The sequence below is a fragment of the Quercus robur genome, chromosome 4 (assembly GCF_932294415.1).
Source record: "Quercus robur chromosome 4, dhQueRobu3.1, whole genome shotgun sequence".
Taxonomy (NCBI): Eukaryota; Viridiplantae; Streptophyta; class Magnoliopsida; order Fagales; family Fagaceae; genus Quercus; species Quercus robur.
In genome coordinates, this window is record NC_065537.1 from 34,455,637 (window position 1) to 34,480,030 (window position 24,394).

Consider the following 24,394-nt stretch of genomic DNA (forward strand, 5'->3'; position numbering starts at 1 on the left):
AACAAAAGCCCTAACATGACCTATTGGGAATTTGCAATTGAAGCCACGTCACTTTAATAGTGGACCAACCAACTACCACTAAAGCTTTCTTTTTTCTGGAGATTTAACTTATGATGTTTATTCCTAATGATACATTTTTATCATTAAGACACAAATCAATTTTTGATGTAGGAGGAGTTTGAACCTTATATCACTTATCCAACCATAAAAAACTTTACCAATTGATTCTTGGATTAATTAGTAGTAGAACCTCTTGTGAAAATATCGTGTCTAGGAGTATGGCCAAATAAAGTACCTTCTGACGTGTACCCAACTTTTGACAACCATTTCTGTTTCTCTGGATTTCAAAAATTTGCGTCTTCGTCTACACGCTCACACGCCAACCATCCATTCGATTTCTTTCTCCAATTCTTCAGGAAACAAACCTGTGCTCTGTTTTGAAAAGATTTTCGTATTTAAGAAACGAAATGGCATTGCAAGTTAGCAGTGCTACATGCTTTTTTCGTGTTTTCAGTCATGGGAATAGGAGAGTTCACACGACAACAGTAAGAAGAGGCGTTGCTTCTGAGGACTTCGCTGCTTTGAAATCGTCAGAGGAAGAGAAGCTGAAGTTGGGGGCCTCTGAATTGAAGGTCACAAGGCTTGGGATTGGAGCTTGGTCTTGGGGTGACACCAGCTATTGGAACAACTTTGAATGGGATGGTAAGTCCCTTTAAAATTCACTCAGAAAATCTTTCATTTAAGAAATCATTATGTCATTTTAGATTCATTCCATAAATTGCCTAGCAACTGTCATTAGCTGTTGATATATAAAATTGGAACGAAACTAGATTCAAGTCAATGTCTCAATGTCTCTGATACCATGTTAGAAAAGAAAAGATGAGACATAGCTGTGATACCAGTATAAAGTGTTTGAGAAAATATGAAAGAAGAAAATAAAGAAGACAGAGAGAATGCACAAAAACCAGAATTAATGTGGTTTGACCTTGGAGACCTACATCCACAATGGAAAACCTTTGATGTCTTACATCTTTACTATTAAGCTATGTATATTACAATAAACCCATTCAAGGGTATTATTTATAGCAGGCTAAATACGACTTACAATAAACAACCGACAATGTTTTGAACTACAAGTGGGATTATGATTACTTTATTTGCACTCCAAGTAGGATTAGATATAATGAACATAAATTCGGGTTATTTAACATACTTGTGCCTTGACTAGGATTGCCCCTTGATGTCTTTAACAAGAAACTTTACGTTTTAGAGTTCCCAGATTGCCACATTTGTCCTTTTTTTCTACTTATCCTAGGTGACTTTTGATGTAGTTGTTTGATGCAATGTATGCTTTTGCAATGAAAGTGAATGTTTAAAACGTTTTTTTTTTTTTTTTTTTTCACTAACTTTAAATTAAATGAAAAGATTAGCTCAAAAGTTTAAATTATTCAAAATTTGCAGGAAAGACCAAGAGGTCTTTGCCTATTCCAAAACTGTCCGGGCTCGTAACATTAGATGTCTTTGCTAGTGAGCTTCATAGGAAGTTTGTACAAACTTCTGGCTAAGGTATTGGATAATTGACTCAATAGGATTTTGGGGAAAATTATTTTGGAATTGCTGAACGCTTTCGTTTACGGAAGAAAGATATTGGATTCCATCCTTTCAGTTGTTGCATAATCATGAGTCATACCCCTAGAGTTACTTTTAATTTGGATATTGAGAAGGCCTATGATCACATAAATTAAGGTTGTTTAATTTCCTTGCTTAGGAAATCTGTTTTTTTATTTTTTATTTTATTTTTTAATATATATATTTTTTTGGGAGAGAACGGAAGAAATGGATTTTCTCTTGCATATATCTGTTATATTTTCAGTGTTGGTTAATGGCTGCCTATATGGTTTTTTTTCATTAGCTCAAGAGGATTTAGGCAACTCGATCCACTATCACCTTAATTATTTGTAATAACCATGAAAATTCATGACAATATACTTATAATGGAAGTGGAATGGGTGCTGTTTCTGGGTTTCAGGTTGTGAGGGGTTCTAGAGGAGATTCAAATCTATTACATTTGCCTCTAGCAGATTCAGCATCCTTCTTAGTGACAATGATTTTGACTGTTGTAAATATGGGTTAGTTCTTTTATGCTTTGAAGCAGTATCAAGTTTGAGGGTTAACTAGGTAAAAAGTTAATTGGTCCAAGTGGGGAATGCTGATGGAGTTGGCCGCAAATTTTTGCTTTTAGGGTTGTTCCATACCTTAAATTATTTCCGAATGGAAATTATTTTTATCAAGAGTTTTTTTTTTTTTTTTTTTGCTTACCCACATATTTGTTTCTTTCAATTTTCACTAAACTTTTGTCGCATGGCTAACAGTTTGGTAAATTGAAGCAAAAAATTATACTGGGAGGATTGGTGAGAGAGTTTAAATTTCAATTGGTGGATTGGAATGTGTTTGTTCCACACTCAGATATGGATGAATTACAGTAGGCAAATTAAGCACTTCAACTAAGCTTTGTTGCATAAATGGTTGGGGCATTTTGTTAAAAAAAGATATCATTTTTTGAAGCACTTAATTATGGTTGCCAAGAGCCTTGTAGCTCAAATGGTTGGCATCTCCTAGTGTTTCCAATAGAGACATTTAGGATTCAAATCTCCTCTCCCCCATTGTATCTATCGAATTATCAAAAAATTACGGTAATACAGGGAGTCCAAGGGATATAGTAGACTGACAGATTTCATCAGAATACCTTATAGGTTTAGCCTTTGGATAAGTACAAGGGAGGCTGGAATTGGTTTTCTGGATTGCAAATTTCAGGTGGGGATGGTATGGAAATTTGCTTTTGGAAATATGTGTGGTGCAGGATATTGCTTTAAAAGACTATTATCCTGATATATTTTTAATTGATGAAGATAAGTGATGCTTCTGTTTATTCTTATTTAGATTTATCTGAAGATGGTTCATTTAAGGGTTCTTAAGTTTATTTGTGTTGTGCTTTTATGGCCTGTTTGGACGGAGGGGGGAAGGAGGGGGAGTGGAGGGGAGTAGAGTAGAGTTGGCTAAAAATAAGCTGATTTTGTGCTAAATCTACTCTACTCTACTCTACTCCCTCTCCCTCTCCCTCAATCCAAACAGACCATTAAGGATTGAAAATTAGAACCAGTAGTCTCTCTTTTGGAAGCTTAAGCATATTTGTAAATTTGATCTTGATTTTTTATTATGTTCTGTGAGGATCTAAGGAGGTGGTGTTTCATGGGAAGGGCATAAAAAAGTTTCAAGAAAAGAGTGAAAAGAAAGCAAGAGAAAAGCTGAACTGAGTAATCTGCATATTAACTGAGGCCAATGAGCCAATTTATACAAGAGTTCAATGTACTTGGTTAAGCTAACAATCTGTTCTAACAGCCCAACAACCATTTAACAACTAACTAATCTTCTAACTAAATCTGTCAAGCCTAATAAACAAATGTTGATCAATATTGAAGCAATGCACAGTCAAAGCAACATCAATGCGTGACTAGTGCATCTTGACAGATATTCTTAACATACATGGCATAGCAAAGTTCCTATGTATGGAGCTTTTTTTGGATTCCATACTTCCTTGGGTAGGATTTTAGCTTTTTGGATAATCTCATTAAAAGGTTTATGATCTTTGTAAATTGGGGTTGTCTGAGTAAGCCTAGTGGCAAATATGTTGGGCACGTATTGGTCCATTATTCGGTTGCTAGAGAGTTATGTTATATTGTCTTCTGTTTATTTGGGGTTAATCATGTGATGTTTATGCAGACAATTGATGTACAGTTTTGTTGCAAGGTTTTGTTTTGACAGAAAGGTAATGGACATGTATGGATTACTACTCCTCTATAGGTAATATTCACTATTTGGAGGGAGAGGAACAATAGGACCTTTAAATTAGTTGAACTTTCCACGCGTTAGCTTAAATATGTATGTTTGAGATTATAGTATGGTTGGATGTTTGCTTTTGTCTGGATCCAGGTTTTTTTGTTTTAAATTTTATGGACCAGAAGAATTTAGCTTGTGTTTTTCAGTTGAGCCTTTTTATATATTCCTTAATATTTAAGGTGTCTCCTTCCTCTAATAAATTTCATTATTGCTTAATAAATAAATAAAATCTCTAGCAACTGAAAAATGAAGTAGAAAACGATCCATTGTTCCCCATTGCTCCTGCAGATGCATAACCAATTCATAATAATCTTCTAATGCTTAATGAGGTTCTACACACTGAGATTCTTGCCCAAGGAAACTGTCAAACCAATAAAGTACTTTAGAAGTTGCAGGAAAAACCTTCTACACCAGCCTAAGTGATTAGCCACAAGACCTCCTAATTATTGCCTGTGGAGAACAATTTGGGAAAAATAATCTTAGACTTACAACAGCTTGCATCCTGGAATTCATGCCTTAAGCTTCTATCCAAATAATCATGAGTAATTAAAACTGAATCCACAATCTCCCCCTTAAATAAGACCAATTGAGTCTCTACAAATTGTTTCTCATGCTTTTTTTTTTCAACTAAGTTTTTAATTAACTTTTCCTGATAATATTTATCTTTTTATACATGTACTCTTCTTCTTCCCTTTATTTCTTTTTGAATGGGTTTTGAACCTAGGACCTCACCCTCCACCCACTCTTGTGAGAGGAGAAAGTGTAATTTGAGCTAGAGCTCATGTCTTTCTCATACAGGTTATTTCCTCTGGTTTGTGTTCCTACATAGAATATCAAATATTTAATAAAATAGTTTCCAGAATCTTGAATTTGGGTAATTAGTAAAACTGTTGTAGGTGTTTCTCCATGAGGTTATTTTTCACATAAAGAATTCTCATTTTTCTTATATTAATGAATTCACCAGAATTCAAGATTATTCTTTGTTATTCTTCGTGAGTGGAACAAAAGTTATATTTCCTTAGTTTGGATTTGATTTTCCGTCTGTAGTTGATTTGATGATCTGCTATTCTTTGTTATTTAGTTGGACGAAGATGTTAAATTTCTAGTCTGAAGAAATCTTTCCTTTTTCTTTGTGATGACTGCAGATAGAAAATTGAAGGCTGCTAAGGCTGCATTTGATACAAGTGTTGACTGTGATATAACCTTCTTTGATACTGCTGAAGTTTATGGCTCCCGGGTGAGAAAGGGGTCCTATTATCCTTCCATTTTTCTCCATGAAATGCAGTGAAATTGTTAGCTTTCTGAACAACATTATCATTTTGTGTTCTTGTAGCTCTCATTGGGTGCCATAAATTCAGAAACTCTATTAGGAAGGTATGTTCTGACTATGATTCTGCTTTAGATTTTTACATTCAGATCAAGTACTTATATAAATTAACCTGCTAAGGTTTTTACACTGTTACAGATTTATTAAGGAAAGGAAAGAAAAGGATCCACAAGTGGAGGTTGCTGTTGCAACCAAGTTTGCAGCTTTGCCATGGAGACTGGGCCGTCAAAGTGTTCTCAATGCCCTTAAGGATTCCCTCTGTCGTCTTGGAGTTTCTTCAGTGGAACTCTATCAACTCCATTGGTCTGTGTTTCATGAGCCCTTTTTGTGATTTTGCTTCACGTGTTCTTTAGAAAATATTCGTTTATTGTCAGCTTAAGACAACATTAGCTAACCAAGTGTTCCTTGATAATTTCAGGCCTGGAGTATGGGGGAATGAAGGTAGTTTATGACTTCATGTGTACACCATCTAATTGAACAATTGGCTTCATGTAACTGATAGAATCAAATGTTTATAAAAACCCTAATTCTGAAGAGGCTCAGGTCATTGAAAATATATTTTCAGGGTATATTGATGGTCTTGGAGATGCTGTTGAGCAGGGCCTAGTGAAGGCTGTTGGTGTTTCAAACTACAATGGTATACTTCTACCATTCACAGTTATGAAGATTAATCCATGCATAAATTAACTTCCACTGAACCGTCATTTTAATTCCTTTTATTTTATTTTCCAATTTTCTGAAAGAATGATGGCAAATATTGTCCCTTATTTCAGAGAGGCGACTTCGTGATGCATACGAAAAGCTTAAAAAAAGAGGAATCCCACTGGCTTCAAACCAAGTCAATTACAGCCTTATATACAGGGCACCGGAGGAGAACGGTGTAAAGGTTGCCTGTGATGAACTTGGGATCTCTTTGATTGCATATTCACCAATAGCTCAAGGTGAGGAACCTACACTTTTATGGTATTGCTCCGTTATGTTTATTTATTTGCTAGTTATAGTTCCCAGCCACTGAAATCATATTTTATGAGCTCCAATTAGCAGTAAGATGTGCCAGAAGAAACAATGTACTCTCATTTGAATGCATCTTAGGCGTCCCAGCATGTATTCAAATGGTGACGATCAATGATATAAACACCTGAGCATTTCAATTGGAAATTTAAAAAGCAAAAGTTTTATCTGAGGTTGAAATGGCTTTCCCTAGAATTCAACATCAGGCATTTCTTTTCTTCAACATTTTGATTTTCTTATCTCTGTGGTTTCTATTGTTGCTGTTTTTTTAAAGTACATTTGTGGATCTATTACTTTTCCTCTATATATGTGAGTGCATGCTTGCACATTCCCCTGCATATGTATCTTCTGATAACTTATTCAGTTTTGCATTTGTTACAGTTGAGTAGAGTTGCTTTTAACTGTAGATAAAATAGGAATATTTACCTTGCCCTGCAATGTTGATACATAAGTCAGTGGGACAATAGGTGATGGTTGTTTTTCTTTTTTCTTTTTATTGGCATACAGTTTGCTTTTTAAAGTCAAACCCTTATTGTGCCATTATAATCCAATTCACAAGTTATACATCATTTAATCACCCATCAAAATTTATGGTCTCTGATAAATTTGTTTGAAAAAGAAAAAAAGGACGATAGATGCCAACATGTTGAAAGCAGAAGAGGGAAAACAATATGGTTACCTAATAGAGAAGTCTACAATGATACGTTATACTTCTAATCTTATAAGCTCTTCAGTTTATTTGCACACACCTTGTTACTTTAAGTTGGGTGCTCCTAGACTACTTGATGAAGTTTGATCGTTTAGCCTGGTCCAGGTTTGATATAGTGTAGGCTGAACGTGGTATATAATTAGACTATATAATGTCAGAAGTGCAATGATTTATAATCTTTTAACATTCGCAGGTGTTCTTACTGGAAAGTATTCGCCAGAAAATCCACCAGCCGGTCCTAGAAGCCGGATTTACACTCCTGAGTTTCTAACAAGGGTAAGACTTGTGAAACATTATGAAAATCCATTACCTTTAAGTTCCAAATGCATTGTTGATATACTTTTGTGCTGTGCAGCTCCAACCTCTGCTGAACAGAATCAGAGAAATAGGAGAGGGCTACAGTAAAACTCCCACACAGGTTTGTTTCTGTCCTTTAAATAGCACATATCTTATAATCACGAGTCATCACCATAGAAGGTCTAAGTTTTGTTGTTTCAAGCCTGTTGAAGAATAAGCAACAGCAATTTAGCCAAGAAACTAATGCATCAGTCATCGCCATAGAAGCTTGTTGTCTCAAGCCTGTTGTGGAATTAGCAAGACCAATTTAGCCAACAAATCTTTATTTTAGCAACTTAAGCTGTGCTAGGGTACATACACAAGTATCAGACACAGATAATGAGTTCCATTTTCCCATTCATTTCGTTTACATATGTACACCTTACATCTCAAACAACTTTAGTCTGGTTTCCCTTTATCTAGTTCATCTTCAGTGGCTTGAGTCAAGCAGATTATTAATGTAGACTCTCATCAAACAGTAAAACTATATAACAATAGTTTTATCATTGACAAAATTCCTGAAAATACTACGAGGCTTCTTGGGTTTCCAAATGATGTACATGACTGATTTGTGGTGCTGAGGTTTACTAAGAATAGGGTTTCTCTCTATAGGTAGCCCTCAACTGGCTTATAGCACAGGAGAATGTTGTGCCAATACCTGGAGCCAAAACAGCAGAGCAAGCTGAGGAATTTGCAGGTGCACTAGGCTGGAGGCTTGCTGATGAAGAAATATATGAGTTGCGCTCTCTGGCCTCAGAGATAAGACCTGTAACCGGTTTCCCTGTTGAGAACTTGTAATTTTTATACAGGCATGCAACTAAACTTACTAAAATTAGTTAGAAATGTATAATGGACTACACTTTTGTATATGAACGATCACCAAGCAAACACTTGCTGTGATGTGTTTAGGCTTATAAAATAGAGTAATGTTACAGGTACAAACTATTTTATAACATTTTTACAAACTGTTGATGTGTCCAACTTTTTATTGGTTTTCATTTAAACTCACCATTAATATTATTTTTTTATTTACCAATAACCACTGGATTTTTTTTTCAAAATAACATTTTTTTAGACTTGATTTTGCTAGCAAATCGTGTCTTAAAAACTCGATTTCCAGGGGGGGAAATTGAGTTTGTAAATCTCGAGTTTCTACTCTGAAAAACCAAAGACCCCTCTCTACTTCCTTCTTCCTTCTTCTTCTCCAACTCAAAAATCACGATCCCAACACCGACATCGGAGCAGCTCTTGGAATTTAAAAAAAAAAAAAAAAGGAAAACCAGAAAAGAAAGAAAGAAAGCAGAGACAAGGCTGCACCAAGAAGAACAGCCACCTTCCCAATCGGGAGAGCCATCGCTGATTTGCCACTGAGATGAGAACAGGTGGGTATGGGTCTCCTCTTCTTCTCCGTGGGTATGAATAGCGTTTGTTGGGTTTTGATTTGCAAGTTCCGATCGGGATGAGTTGTGGCGCGATTTTTGGTTTTGGGTTTGTGAGTTCCGATCGGTATGAGGTGGTGCCGTGTTTGTTGGGTTTGGCTTTGATTGGTATGAGGTGTTGGGTTTGGGTTTGGGTTTGGGTTTGTGAGGAAGGTTTTGATTGGAATGGATTGTACCTGGGTTTTTGTTGGTTTTGCTCGGATTGGATCGGAACTGTGAGAAAGGTTTTGCTAGAGTTGATTGGATCGGATCGAACCTATGAGAAAGAATTTGCTGGAGTTGGTTGAAGGCAACGAAAGAAATTCGGTGTGAAACTCAAGTCTCTTGAGCTCGATTTCAATGTAGCCAGATCAAGGAACTTGAGTCTTTGGTGCTCGAGTTGCTACAGCAATTAGCTAATAAAATTGTTTGAAAAATGGTGTTATTTAAAAAAAAAAAAAAAAAATCCATAACCACTCACCACATCAGCCGTTTGTTAAATTTTTCATACTAGTCGTTTGTTAAATTTTTTGTAAAAAAGCTTGAATCTCTAACATTACTGTTTAAAGCATAGGCTGGTGTTTCTGATAAAATTTCAACGGCTACTTTTTTGTTATTAAAAAATTTGATAATTCTCTTTTTACTCTAATCTAATGTACTTATTGAGGAAAGACAAGTCTCCTACTTGTGAGTTGTGATTGTTCTATATTATACAACCACTCGGTAATTAATGCAACTAGCCTTTAACCCGTGCAATGTGCGGGAATTTTTTTTTTTTAGTTATTTTTTATCTTTAAATGTATTCCTGACAAAGCAAGTTATATTGTATAGCCAAAATATATATATATATATATATATATTGGGTTACTTTTCATCTTTAAATGTTTTCCTAGCAGAGAAACTTAACTAGAAAGAAGGAAGAGACAGTAATAATGAAAAAAGAAAAAGAAAAAAAAGAAACAAAATTGCACAGTAAAAAATGTGAATAATGTTTACCTATGACCTTAATTTGATTAACGAAATGTATTATTCAATGTCTACAAAGGAAAAAAGCAAAAAGTGGACTCATTTCCCATCTTTTTAAAATTCCAAATACTTATTATGCATGGTTTCGGTATAGAAATCCAATTATTAAAAGGTTTGGTACATTTATTTTATCAAATTTTTAACACGTAAATATAGATGACAAAAATAATACATACAAAATTTTTGTCAAAGTTTTAAGCCGTAATAGATGACAAAAATAATACGTACAGAATTTCGTAAAGATGAAAGAGTGTGTTATCCTTCAGATCAATGCATATAGGTTGAAACAAAGACTCAAATTTTCAACCTTAACCAACATTTCTTGTGATTTGTAACAACTATATAACTACCACCTGTCATTTTGTCAATATTTCTTAATAAGTTGATTTGGCTGAAACTACAAAGCCATAATATTAGTTAGAACGCCACGAATGCATCCCTTCAAATATGTAATGGTTTATAAGATATTAGCAAAATAACTATGAGTTAATTAAGTCATGGTGTTTCAAGTTACAATCAGTTAGTAAAAACATTAAAAAAAATAAAGTAAGTTTAGAACAAACAATCATCAATAGAAATCTACAAAGAAACCCACTAAATATGTTAATGTTTTTTGTTAGTGAGTAACTAAAATTAATATAGGTTTTGCTAAAGATAAAACTTCTTGTAATCCTTAAAATGTCATTTGCTGAAAGAGGAATATCACGACACATAAAATACTTCCAAGACTTAGAAATGTGATTCAACTCAAGATGATTCTACAAAATAATATTTCTTTGACTTTCCTTTATTTCTCCTTTTTCTCATCTTTTGATTTTGGTGGATTTTCACTTTACTAATTATCAAAAACACGGAATTCGTGGCCTTGGAATTAAATCATATAACCAATTTCTCCACAAAAATAAAAGTGGCAATGTCATCTTCATCTATCACATACATTAGGTAACTTTAATTCGATGCTTTATTATTTTTATAATGAAAATCATATATAGTGCTGATCAAAGTATTAAAAAAAAAGAAAAGAAAAGAAAAGACAATTCAGTAGAAAACAAATTCGAAAGAGAGAATTTGAAGCATTTGATATCACGGTCAGAGTAAGTTCATTTTTCCCACGTACACCACCTGTATGAGAAAATGAGAAATAGAACCTTAAACAGGAGCTATCACGAAAACAATTATCATATTTAAAAAATTGACATTGTAATTTTAACCGAAAAGTTGAGATTCTTCCAAGTACAGGTATATTTACTTGTCTTCTTTTCGGGGGAATCTAGGCAAATGCTCTTTTCGCGCAAATTATACAGTCTTCTGCCCCATTTTCCAAACTAATTAGGGAAGTATTCATCTTTTGTAACTCGATTTTCTCAAAATCAAGTTTCAATATAAAACCAAGGTTTTCAGACCTGGATCATTCATTGAACCGTAAAAGAGAGAGGTTCAAGGTTTTTGAGGTCGAACCGAGGTCGAAACAAGGTCAAACCGTGATGACATCATAATTAATTTAATAATTATTTAAATTATAAATAAATATATTAAATAAATAAAAATTGAAAATTTAACTAAAACAATCCAAAAAAATATAGATAGTATTTTTTACAACATAACTTTCATAATAAAAATATGAATTATTAAATTTAAAAAAAACATAAATAGCTATTGAGTTTTGAAATTATTTTTAAGTTATGACAAAGTACATTTTAGTACCCGATAATTTTTATTTTATGAAACTCAATACAATAGTTAAGAGACAAATTAGTTCATTTGCTCATGGCCAAGCCCATTTGACTACGGATAATTGTTTTTCCCAACTCCCAAGCCCATTTGAATAGTCAATGCACACCATTTATTATGAATTAAAAAAAAAAAAAATCAAAAGTTAGATGAAGATGTCCATGCATTTAAAAATTGTTAAAGTTAAATAAATAACAAAACCCAAGAAGGAAGTGCTTGACAGCAAGCAAGCATTATATGTTAGTAGTTGACAGCAAAGCAAATATAAGTGGTTGAGACTAAAGCACATAGCAGCAAAGAAGAACTGTTCAGAAGCAGTGAAGAAGTTTACAATACTTTTAGCAATACTTTCACAACAAAATTTATGTGAAAAGTTGTTACTAGTTTTAATTTGAACCCACTATTAAAATTATTTTTTTACTCACCAATATTAACTAATAACTATCTGTTACTTAAAATTTATTGTGAAATATTGTGAAAATATTGTGGAAACATTTTATTGTGATTTTTTATTCTTTTTCTTTTCTTTCCTTGCATCCATACGGACCATACGTTTCTTTTTCTTTTTTTCTTTTTTCTTTTTCTCTTGTTTTTTATCCTCCACACACGTATCCCCATCCCCTTATCTGACTCCTCTCTGCTTTTATTTTTCTTTCTTCATCTCTAGCTCTCTTTCTCATTCTCTTTCTCTCATACTCTCACCCTATCACACACACATTACCGACGGAGAACAAAGCCAGAAGATCTCCCCTCTCGTCTCCAGTTCCCTCCCTCCTCTAAACTCAACGAAGATCTCCCCTTCTTGCTCAAATCCCTAAATTACCCTTTCAAATTCAACAAATCCATTCTCAAAGCCCCTGGTACTCCTCACCACTGGCCTTCTATTCTCGCTATCATTCATTGGCCCATCCAGATCGCTCTTTTCAAAGACAATCTCTCCTCTTCTGTGTTGTTGTCATTTTTTTTTAAAATTTTTTTTTTATAGGTTCAGATTCAAAGGGAAATAGGGAACCGTGAGAAACGATTTGATCACGGTTCTCAAAACCGTTATGTCCAACCACGGTTAACACGGGTCCTTACTTTTTTTCCATAGAGCGGTTCTTAAGGCTAAAAGAACCGCAAAAATGAGCGGTTCGAGGTTTTCCCGGTCAGACCATATGGTCCAGTCCGGGTTTCAAAACCTTGCATAAAACTCGATTTGTAGAAAATCAAGTATGGGGCGATCAAACTTTAAAAAAAAAAAAAAAAAAAAAATTTGCGTGGAACTCGACTTCCATAAAAAACGTCACTATAGGCCTCCATGAAACGCCGTTATAGGTAAAACTTAAAAAAAAAAAAAAATTGCATGGAACTCGAGTTCATGGAGCTCGAGTTCCATAAAAAATGCCACTATAGGTATTTAAAACGTCACTATAGGGCTCCCTAATGGAGCGATTAGACTTAAGAAAAAAACTTGCATGTTAAAACGCCACTATAGGGCTTAAAAACACCATTATAGGGCTTAAAAACGTCACTATAGGGCTCCTTATGGAGTGATCAGACTTAAGAAAAACTTGCATGTTTTAAAATGCCATCATGGAACTCGAGTTCCAGCAATTTTTTAATTTTTTAATTTTCAGTTTATTATAACTCGATTGTCTAGAAATCGAGTTTTAAGTTGAAACTTGATTTTTAGAAAATCGAGTTACAAAAGAGAGGAATTTCCGTAATTAGTTTGGGAAAGGGGGCAGAAGGCTGTATAATTTGTGTGAAAAGGGCATTTGCACATTTTGCCCCTTCTTTTCGTCTTAAATTTATCATCTATTTTCAACTCTTTTCCTTTCACGTATCCTGAAATTTTTTGTAATCAGATAACTAAAGATAAAGATAAGCTGCTGAATTACTTGCTCTTTCTAAGGATAACTCCATCATTGCCCAATCTTTGCACTAATCTATGACCTATATTACAGTCAGAGTAAGTCTCCCTCTCCCCTAATTTCATAGTGGTTATAAAATTAAGAAAACAATTATAATATATGAATTACAATACTCCTTCCATAAAAACAAAAAAACAAAAAAATATATATAATATAAACCGATACAAACCCGAATGAGAAAGAAGCCAAAGATTTGAAATATTGACCATGGCCAATGTATATAGATAGTGAACGCTTTAGGTAGTCAGGTCATGTAAGTAATATAGGGAGAATTATACACATCGTTTATTAAACTTAGATTATGAACAACAGAAAATGAAATTTTATGATAAAAGCAACATTAGAATTTTATCAAACCATTTGTTAGCAAGCTATTAAAATGTAGTTACCGTTACCATTTGAACAATATTTCTAATGTAGAGACCATCAATTGCGTACATACAATTGGGTTGATGTTTGGGTAGGAAATGCCAGAGAAGTTCTTGGAGGACTGTTGCTTATTCATCTGAAATTGTGATGCAACACTATCTGCAATAAGTATACACACCATCACATAGCTATGAAAAAAAGAAAAAACTTTTTACATGTTATGTAATATCACCAATTGCATCTCATATTTGATTCATAATTCATTTTATCCACCATGCTGATATATTATAGACTTAATCCTTGAAAATTTTTGTTCATATTCATTGGTCATAAATGAAATAGATCATTTAGATTTATTACAGTATAAGGACAGGAAAAATCAAATCCAAACGACACAGATCAAGTCTAAAAGGGATTTAATCGAACATGTGGAATGCAACTAACACCCCCCCCCCCCCCCCCCCAAAGGGATGCTAGACCAGTCCTTTGCCTCGGGTGATGCGCAAAGTTCTAAGAGTGCAAGACAACGCCTTGGCCTCGGGTGACTTGACGACTCCTCAGGGCACTAGATTGTGTCTCCATCTTAGGGATGCCCCAAACAGAGCTTTCTACCTTAGCTCAACCTTATGGTCATTAACGGAAAAGAAAATTGAGGCAAGGCTGAAGTGTAATGTATGCAAGCGGCTCAGTCGTGGTAAAGCAAGTCCACATTTTGAAAGAAAAACCTCTTTACAAATAGTTGAAGCAGCAAGACTAAGTGTGCAAAGTAAAAAAGAGAACATACAACAAACAATAACAACACAGTAGCAAAATGATTTGTTTCATTCAATTTCCAAAGACAATTACAATACGAGCCCCATAACGGGGAGTTACAAAGAAATTTAAGCCACACCTCCTGTAGCTGGATCCATGGCCCCGGCTGCGGGGTCCATTGCAGATTTCTCCACCACGCGGACTGGAGAAACATCATCTTTGATCTCCTGTATCTCTAGGGTAGGATTTATGATTAAGTCCTTGGGATACAGAATGTCGTCGGCGATCTGGAGAGAGGAGGTGGCCTCAACCTATAGCATATCCAGGGCAGTGAACCAACCTAAGGTGAAAGTTCAATTAGTGTTTAAAACACTAATGAATGTTTAGACCTCCAATATTAACAATACCAACACAAGCTTATATACAAACAATATATGTGCAGAATGATGAATATAAGCTATATCTAAATTGTTAAAACACTCTAAACCATAATTAATCACAAACACAATAGCAATTAAAAGGTAAAGAGTAAGGGAAGAGAGATGCAAACACAAAGATAACACCAGCATATGTTATCGAAGAGAAAACTGAAGAACTCAACGAAAAACCTCTCTGCCGCCCTCTAAGTGGTCAAATGATCTACTAAAGAATAAAGTTGCAATACATGAATAGTAGAAGACCCTCCAAGCCTAATCTACCCAATGCACCTAAGCCCTCCAAGTTTCTTACTCCAACAGAGTTATGCCTAACCTTGTCTTCTTTAGCTTCTCGGATCCCGCAATAAGCCCATTGCATTAACCAAATAAATTGGTCATATCTGAACTGCTTCCCAAGCACCAAAATACCTCCTCACTGATATGGATATGGTGAGATAAGGATTTGGCAAATGTACCTCTCAAGGATATATCAACGGAGAGAGTGAGAGTAGTGGAATTTGAAGAATCAAATGACAAAGATTGTGGATGAGTCAATCTAGTTTTTCTTTAGAGTTTCTCTCTCAAAATTCTCTCTGGAAGCTCTCTACATTTTGTAGGTAGAAGGGTATTTATAGTGGTGTATGTGAGGAATGAGAAAAGTCAGTTTTCATCCAAACAAGGCATTCTGGCGACTCAGTCTTGCTAGTGGAACGAGTCGCGATTTTGAGTTGCGAGCTAACTGCTTGGCCAGACTGTATATTCTGTTCTGTAGTGCTTCAGCTGTCGTGACCCTTCAATTCCCAACATGCTTCACACGTGTGCCACTTTGGTGACTTGCTAGTCGCGAGACAATCGCGGGATCCAGTCGCAAGGCTCCTTTGTATGCACACATCTTGAGTTTTCTTCACACTCTTTCACACATAACCCTTACATAATTCCCACCTAAATACAGGGTATCTAATTGCTAAAATATAAGAAAATTTGGTACGGAATAAAGCCAACGCATGATTGAATAAATTCAACCTTACATAAGGCATAGTAGCTTTGAAGGTTCTTCTGCAGCTCAGGTCTCACAGGGAAATGTAGTCATGTTGACCTTGGTTGTAGACCCTTTGAAGCTCCATGTCGGTGGCTTGGGATGTGGCCTCCATCTTGACAGACTTTTCTACAAAGGCCTTTTTGGTTTCCTCGTGCTCCTTCTACAAGGCATCCTTCCTTTTGGTCATAGCCTTGGTATTCTGCTCAGCTTCAGCCCAGAGTCGCTCGGACTTCGTCAACTTGGACATAACATCTAAGATCTTATTCAGGAGGTCCTTATTGTCAACTTGAATCTCCCTCAATTTCTCCTTCACGCCCTCATACCTCCCCTGTGTCACAGAGGTACATTGGTAGCCCTACACAGCAAACACTTGGTTAAAAATATAAAAACTAACACAAGGGAGGAGCACAGAACGAGTGAGGAAAGAAAGACACTTATTAGCACTATGGATGCCCCAAAAAAATCGAATTTTCAAGTTTTGGCACACATTAGGTCCTTGGCAACATGACTCTTTTCTACTTGTGTTTCTAGGGTAGGGTATATGTATGTGAGTCCCTTTTTCTTATTTTTATTTTAGGAGTCGCCACCAACCATTGGTTTTGTATTAGGTGTGATTGGTCACCTAGAGGTCTAATTCATTTTAGGTTACCTAATTAACTAAACCAAAATTTAAGGGTTCATTAATTAAGGGAAACCAAAAGTCTCGAACCAAAGATCATGGACTCAAAAGTTTAGTTACGTGTGGGGAAGGTGTTAGGCACCCCACAACACCTATCCAATGATAGTATATCATTTTAATTTATTTCAAACGTTATCTTTTTGTAAAGAAATAGAATACTTGGCATTTTGATTTTTTATTTTGATTTTTTATTTTTAAAGATTTTGTAAACAATATACATACGTATATACTTGTGAGTAAATATTTGCCATATATTTAACATGTGAATATTAACTCCAACGAAATATTTACAAACAAAGCATGTGAAATATATATACATAGGTAGCATGTGAGACAACATTCAAAAAAAATTACAAGGACATGTGAGTAGAATATTTAATATAGATAGCACGTGAATACTAGCTATTATAAATAAACAAACTACAACACACACAAAAAAAGAAAAAGAAAAGAAAAAAAGAGGGAGTTGGAAGAGTAGCACCTTATTTTCATCCACAATTTTCTCATTTTTATCATGCAAAAAAATGACAAACTAAATACATTAGTGCCAAAGAAAATGATAGAGACAATGTAAGCGAGATTGGTGCCTACGGGTTCAATGGAATTGAACCATAGGCACAAATCCTTAACAGTACTATTCTAAGGAAAAGTTTTAAAAATATAACGTTAATCCTATATTTTATTTTTGAAAGGAAAGTTTGGGAAAAAAAAATATTTTTTGAACAAAGATTTTGTTTTGAAAGGAGGAAGTTTAGAAAAAGTTACTTTTATCATTTTTTGAAAGAAAGGAGAAAAGATTTTTATTTTCATTTTTTTTAAAAGAAGATCTCATTTCTAGATTTTTCTTTTACAAGGAAAAGATATTTAATTTTTAGAAAGAACATTTTTAAAGTAAGGAAAATATTTTGGGGTCATATATAATTTTGGAAAAGTTTTGGGGTCAAAATATAATTTTATAAAAGTTTTGGGGTCAAAATTCAATTTTGGGGGTCAAAATATAATTTTATAAAAGTTTTGGGGTCAAAATATAATTTTGGAAAAATTTTGGAATCAAAATGCAATTTTGGAAAAGGGAATTTTTTTTTTTTTTTTTTTTTTTTTTTTTTTTTTTAATTTTGAGAAATCATTTCCTTAGAAAGGCATATTAAATGAATTTGTTTACCAATTCATATTGATATAGGATAAAGTTTAGGTACAAAATTGATTGTAAACTAAGACAATCTTACTCAATATCTTTTTATTGGAGGTGAATTTTGACAAATCCACCTTTGGATTACATTTTCTTCTTATATCCTCCATGTTTTTAAAATTTCTAGAAAATTAAAGATCAATAACTATGTTATCAATAAATTGTTTAAATTGCAAGTTTTTGTAGTTTAAAATTATACATAAAATATAATATTATAGATTACGTATAGTAAATAATATTCGATTGACACAAAATTTGACATATGTATTAAGAACGTAAAGAACATGCAATCCAACAATTAGATTTTCGAAATATGTAAGAATGTTAATGATATTGAGTAAGGTTGTAGCCTAAGACTATAACCTTACTCAATATCTTGAGGTGAATTTTGACAAATCTACCATTAGATTACATCTTCTTTTAATAAACTCCATGCTTGCAAAATTTCTAGAAAATTAAAGATCAATAACTATGTCATCAATAAATTATTTAAATTGCAAGTTTTTGTAGTTTAAAACTGTGCATAAAATACAAGCTTATAGATCATATAGTAAATAATATCCGATTGACACAAAATTTGACATGTGTATTAAGAGAGTAAAGAAAATGCAATTCAACGGTTAGATTTTCATAATATGTAGTAATTTTTTTTTTATTGAATATGGTTGTAACCTAAGACTATAAACAATTTTGTAGTTAAACTTTGTCCTTTATAAAGTGCTGGAATTTAAATGACGAGGAAAATAAAGAGCTAAAATTTAAATGACATAAAGTAATTGACATAAAAATAAAGTGCAGAAATTTAAATGACATAAAAGTGAAGAGTTGAAATTTAAATGACATAAAAGCAAAGAGCTGAAATATTGTAAAGGTTGATTAAAAAGGTTTTTATGTCCCTCTTAATAGACTTTAATCTCTTTCAAGCCCTATGGGTACTTTATCATAAAGAAATGAGTTCTAAGCCATCAACTATTTTTATGAGACATACCCATATTGTGCTGTATTTGAAGTTTAAAAACCATTTAAGAGTGAAGAAATAGAAAATCTTTTTTTATTTAGGTGTCTGGGTATAGTATACATACATACATACATACATACATATATATATATATATATATATATATATATAAGTGTAAGAAAGTAAACGGGAATGGAGAATTGTGTAGGAAACTAAAGAGATGACATAAAAGTAAAGGGGGAAGGGATTTCTTGAAAATAAAATGGATGACATAAATGTAAAGGGGAAGGGATTACTTGAAAATAAAATGGACGACATAAATGTAAAAGTAATAAAAAATAAAACCCTAGATGCCTAGGTGGGATGGGATTTCTTCCCCCTAAAGGTACTTCCCATACAAATCCTAAGAAATGGTCCAATACCCATCAAGGGAAACAACACAATATCAGAAACAAGCAATAGTAATATGGACACAAAGATAAAGAGATATTTACACAACAATATAGCAAGTAAAATAAAGAGACAATGTAAAGAAAATAACTTCATATATATAAATGATGTTTACGTTATAAAAAAAGAAAATGGGAGGGTGTAGTTATTAAGAAACTACACCATCCCTACAAGCTTACCCACAAAAGATTACAAGTAAAAATGGAAGAGGCCTTCTTCTTTTTTTTTTTTTTTTTTTTTTTTTGGGTGATGGGTTTCCTAAAGAAAGGGGAAAGAATTATTATTTTTTTTTCAGAATTTTCTAGGGATTTTTCCATAATTTCTCTATTCTATTTTTCTTCCTATTTTCTCTCCCTTTTTTCTTATATCTTTTCTCAAAAAATAAGGGGTATTTAAAGAGATGCTAAAAAAGATGGGAGGCTAGCTAAAGTGTAACATGTTACACTTAGCTAGCCGCCTAACACAAGGGGCGGCTAGTTGAGTGTAACATGTTACACTTCAGCTAGCCTCCCATTTTTGCCACATCATCAGCCTATTTTGTCTTTTTCTCATTTTCTGGTTCAATTTTCATGTAGTGGTTTGCAGGTCTTCCCAAGCTCTGTTTTCTTCAAACTTTATATGCCTAGAAAGCTTTGGATGTCAAGTTTTCAATGGTCCTGACTCGACAAATTTGGATTTATGGCCATCGAAATATCAAGCTCGTAAGTAAGATGACGCAGTGTTGAAAAATTATGTGACTTTTTTTCTTAAAAATTATGTATCTTCCAATCCAAGGTAGATATTGTTGAGATGTTTTTATGAAAAATAGATAAGACCTTGTTCTTCAATATGGTCTAGCTGGATCACTCCAAATCTTGCCCAATCGGTACATTTTATTGTGCAAAGTCAAGTAAAAAATTGCCTTTTTTTTTCCTTAAAAAAAAAAAAGTGAGGATTTTATTAGGATTTTTGGTATTTTGGTAATATCTCTTCCGTTTTAAGTCCAATTTTGGCCTGTAAAATATTGTTTCAAAGGGAATAATATGTCCTACGAGACCATCAAAAATTCAACGTGATCCAACGGTCGGATAAAAAAGTCAACATTTTGACCATACCTGACTAAGGTTTGGCCTTAATTGCTACAAAAAAGGTTTTTTAATATTGTGACCCTTTGATCCAACATCCAATCATGTTGCATTTATTTTTCACCCTTTTTGGCTTTGAAACTTGTAATTTTATACCTTTTTCCATTTTTTATTTTATTTTTTGGTCTTTGTTTTGTCGCGTCAATTGAGGCCGGACAAAATACAGTATTGACAAGCACAGCTTCCAACTATTGAGTAAGAGGTCCACGTTGGCCCACTCCTCCCAACTCTTCTCGTCCTCAAGGAGGAGCAGGGCCTTGCCTATGCAGTCGGCCATGCGACCCCCAAGGTTGTTCCTCCAAGGCCTGACCCTTTCAGAGGTTGAAAGGGGTTACATATCTAGCATGAAAGCCCTTACATAAGGCATGAAGGCAATCTCCTCTGAGGCAGTTACCTTGGAATAAACCTACTCTATGGAAGGTTCCTGAGTCGAGGAGCGGGAAGTTCTAGAGCTTCCCCTCGGGCGCTTCCTTCCCCTATGGTTCCCTCCAAAAGGCACAATAGTGGAGGGGTGAGGTTGGCAAGATGATCACGAGAAAGTCCCCCTTAGTTTCTCTATCAGAGCTAGGACATTAGCCTCACCTCACCATGGCGGTTCCTAATATAATAATCCGAGGTCTTGCTGTCTTGGCAGTTTTAGATGAAGCTTATGTCATGCTCGGTCAAGTGAAGCCCCAGTCTCCTATTAAGCTCGGCGACACTACTTATTACCCTAAAAATGTTGGATAGTAGCTCTCCTACGTTCAAGGGATTGACCTTAGTTCTTCAGAAACCCATAGGATCGACTTTAGTTCTCCTATACACTATACGTCGACAATAGCTCTCCTACTTTCAAGAGTGTAGACATTGTATTTTGTCTGCCCTCGATTTGTGTGCCAGACCCTGAAAATCTCAAAAATATTAACTTTTCTCCAAGGGGCTGTGAAAGCATTTAAAGTGACGTGGCGTAACCTGTTTAGGCATCGGAGCACACAAAGTGCCCAATTAGGTCAAATTGACCAAGACGCCCTTGGTCAACCCTAGGTTGACTAAAAGTCAAAGTGGTCGAAATTGTCCTAAAATAAAATTTTTCATGTTTCTACATCAAACTCGAGCTACTTGGAAATTTTCATCAAGTTTGACCAAGTTTGATCAAGTTTGACCTGAAGTTGACTCCTAAGGGCACTTAGGAACCTTAATTTTGATCTGACCATCGGAACTAGTTGGTACTAGCATCATTGCAAATATTATTGAATTCATTTTCCAACGATTATTCATGAATCGAAATCGGAGTCAAAATGGTTGAGATATCTTGAAAATTGCGAAAAACACATCAGCTCGCTTCTCAAGGCCATAACTTTTGACCCAACTATTAGAATTTCAATTTATTTCATGTTATAGAAAATAGACATCCAAATCTTTCCAGGGACACTAAGATCAGCTCAATCGGAATTTAGGAAGGAATTCAAATATGCGGTCAAAGTTAAAACTAGAAAAAGTCAAACTACTAACTTCAGCGTATGGACCCGACAGCCACTAAAGGGCCGCCGACTCGAAGCCTCGAGAAGCATGCCAAAAGTTTATCACAAACAAACGAAAAATTGGGATTTTGGAGCTGGGTTCTAGGCATATTCTCTCTCTTTCCTCTACATTACTCTCCCAGAAACATATCAAAAAACCTTTGATTCCTCTCTTTTCTCAACAATCAAGAGGAAGTGTTCTTGCACTCTTTTTCCTCTTTTTGGTCTTAGGATCTTAGATTTGAGGTTTAAAGGGTGTAAATGTAGCTTTTTAGCAACAATCTACACCATTTGCTTTATCTTGCTTTATAAGTTGTTTTATTTCCTTTTCTAGCTTTTCCCCGCTTCCTAGCATGTTCTATAGCTTTCCTAGCATATCTCCTTGCTTTTTTCCATGTTTTAATGTTTTGATGATGTTAGCCTAGCCTTCTTGGGCTAGGATATGCCTAAATTTTATGTCTATGCTTAGATCTACATGTGTATGGGCTCTTTACCATATCTATGCTTAGATCTACATGTGTATGTGCTCATTGCCATGTTTATGCTTAGATCTACACGTGTATGTGCTCCTTGCCATGTTTTTGCTCAGATCTATATCTTATAGTGCTCTATGCCTTGTTCATGTGCCTAGATCTACATGTTGGTTGCTATGCCATGTACTTCTAAAGCCTTTCTATCTCTTGTTATCTCCCTTTTCTTGTGTTTTGGCCCTTTTGGAAGGGTGTAAATCTAGATCTTGTGGTCTAGGCCTACACCTATACACCTAGGCCTATATCAAAGGGTTTGGATCATTTCCTTTATGCATGTCTATGTTTGCTTGCTTGCTTCTATGCTATATATCTATGATTGCTTGTCTAGATCTAGGCTTTGCCATACTTTGTGCCCTCCGTGGGCTTGTGCTTGTCGGTCTTTGGGGCCATTTGCTTGTGTGGTTACATCCGTACCTCCTAGGTTTTGTTTGGATGTAACCACTTATAAGATACACCTCCGTGGTGTTGGTGTGCTTGATTCACACCTTTCTCCGCTTTGTGCAATGTTGATATGCTTGCCTTGCTTGCTTTGTGCCACCCATTCGGCTTCCTTTGCTTCTTTGCATCTGTACATGCTTGCCTACATGTTCATGTATAAGTTTGTGTGTCGTCCATACTCCAATCCAACGAAATTATGGACATTCGATCCAAACCTACATTTGTCCTCCTAGGACACCCTCTTTTGTTTGATAACATGTTTGTTTGTTACTCCATGTGCGTCACATGTCTGTTTGCCCTTGTTTGGCACCTTTTGATAGCTTGTCTTTTGGCATGCTTCCCTTCTACTTGTTTCTTTGCTCATCTACTGGCTTGTTTATTTTGTCATTGCATGTGCACGCATGGAGCATGGACGCTTGGAGCAAGAGTGCAACTACCTAGGCACAAGCAAAATGGGCAAGGATGCAAGCCCACAAAGGGCAATGTTTAGTAGATTAGGGGGCCTAGCCTCTCTTGAGTGGTTTTCTATTTCTCTCCCTCTCTATAAGTCTCTTCTCTAAAGTATGTATTAGGGTTCCCCCTCTCTTTGTACCCTTTTCTTTTCCTACTTTTTGTTTGGGTCGCATTCCCTAGGTATGACAATGTCTCTTTTACATTTCCTGTATCTTGCTAGGCCATGCCCTTAGAACGTTGGCAATATTTGTTTTAATTTCCTGCCTTGTGTGATAGCATTGTGCATGATGTATGTGTGTATATATATATATATGCGCCTGCGTGTGTGTGGGTGATCGTGCACTTTGTATGATGGACTCCCATGCATAGGCGTAGCTAGAAATTTTTGTTTGGGGGGGCCAACTTATGATACTAATTTATTAGTTTATACAAACTTTCATAAACACGCATAAACACATACATCTATACACACATATAATTTAGTATCTTTCATAGTGAATCCTTAAAATTTTCTTTTTTAATATAAGTTACCAAATTGTCTACCAAAGTGAGTAAAAAAATTTCAATTGAACTAATGAAGTATTCAAAGATATGAAAGATCCAAGACTTTAATAGACATAAAAACACATTTTACAATAAAAAATAAATGTGAGGAAAAAAAAAATTCTCTATAACTACTAGATCAATTGGAAAACTTTTTTAAGAACATCATTGGACTAGCTCAAATATTTTGGGGGGGGGGGGGGGCGAGTCCCATTTTTGTAGGCTAATAATTAAAATGTTAAATATTTATATATAGTATTAAAGTATTTTTAAAACTTTTGGCCCCCCCACTCATACAAGTAGCTCCGCCCCTGCTCCAATGGTTACTGATGAGAATGCAAAATGTTATATTTTTCTCCATTAATGTTTAGTTTTTTATATTTATTTGGTACCTAAATGTACTCATTATTCTTATATTTTGATTTAGGACGCAAATGGAGGCATTAAGTGCAAAAAGTAGTTAATTGGGCGATTCTGGACAGCTTTGACATTGCTTCGTAATCTGGGCATAACTCTCTCATCCAAGCTCCGATTGAGATGATTCAAGATGCTATGGAATGAAAAGAAAAAGCTCTAAAACTTT

The 24,394-nt window shown here is 34.8% G+C and overlaps 1 protein-coding gene across 1 annotated transcript; it reads left to right on the forward strand.

Annotated features, from left to right (window-relative positions):
- The first annotated feature begins 281 nt into the window (after positions 1-281).
- On the forward strand, positions 282-8,245 carry LOC126721180 (uncharacterized oxidoreductase At1g06690, chloroplastic). Its single transcript, XM_050424207.1, has 10 exons — positions 282-702; positions 5,043-5,134; positions 5,231-5,271; positions 5,363-5,527; positions 5,643-5,665; positions 5,790-5,861; positions 5,998-6,165; positions 7,138-7,220; positions 7,300-7,362; positions 7,893-8,245. The coding sequence occupies exons 1-10, from the start codon at positions 468-470 to the stop codon at positions 8,076-8,078; spliced, it is 1,128 nt and encodes a 375-aa protein (XP_050280164.1). The 5' UTR covers positions 282-467; the 3' UTR covers positions 8,079-8,245.
- Positions 8,246-24,394: the final 16,149 nt, after the last annotated feature.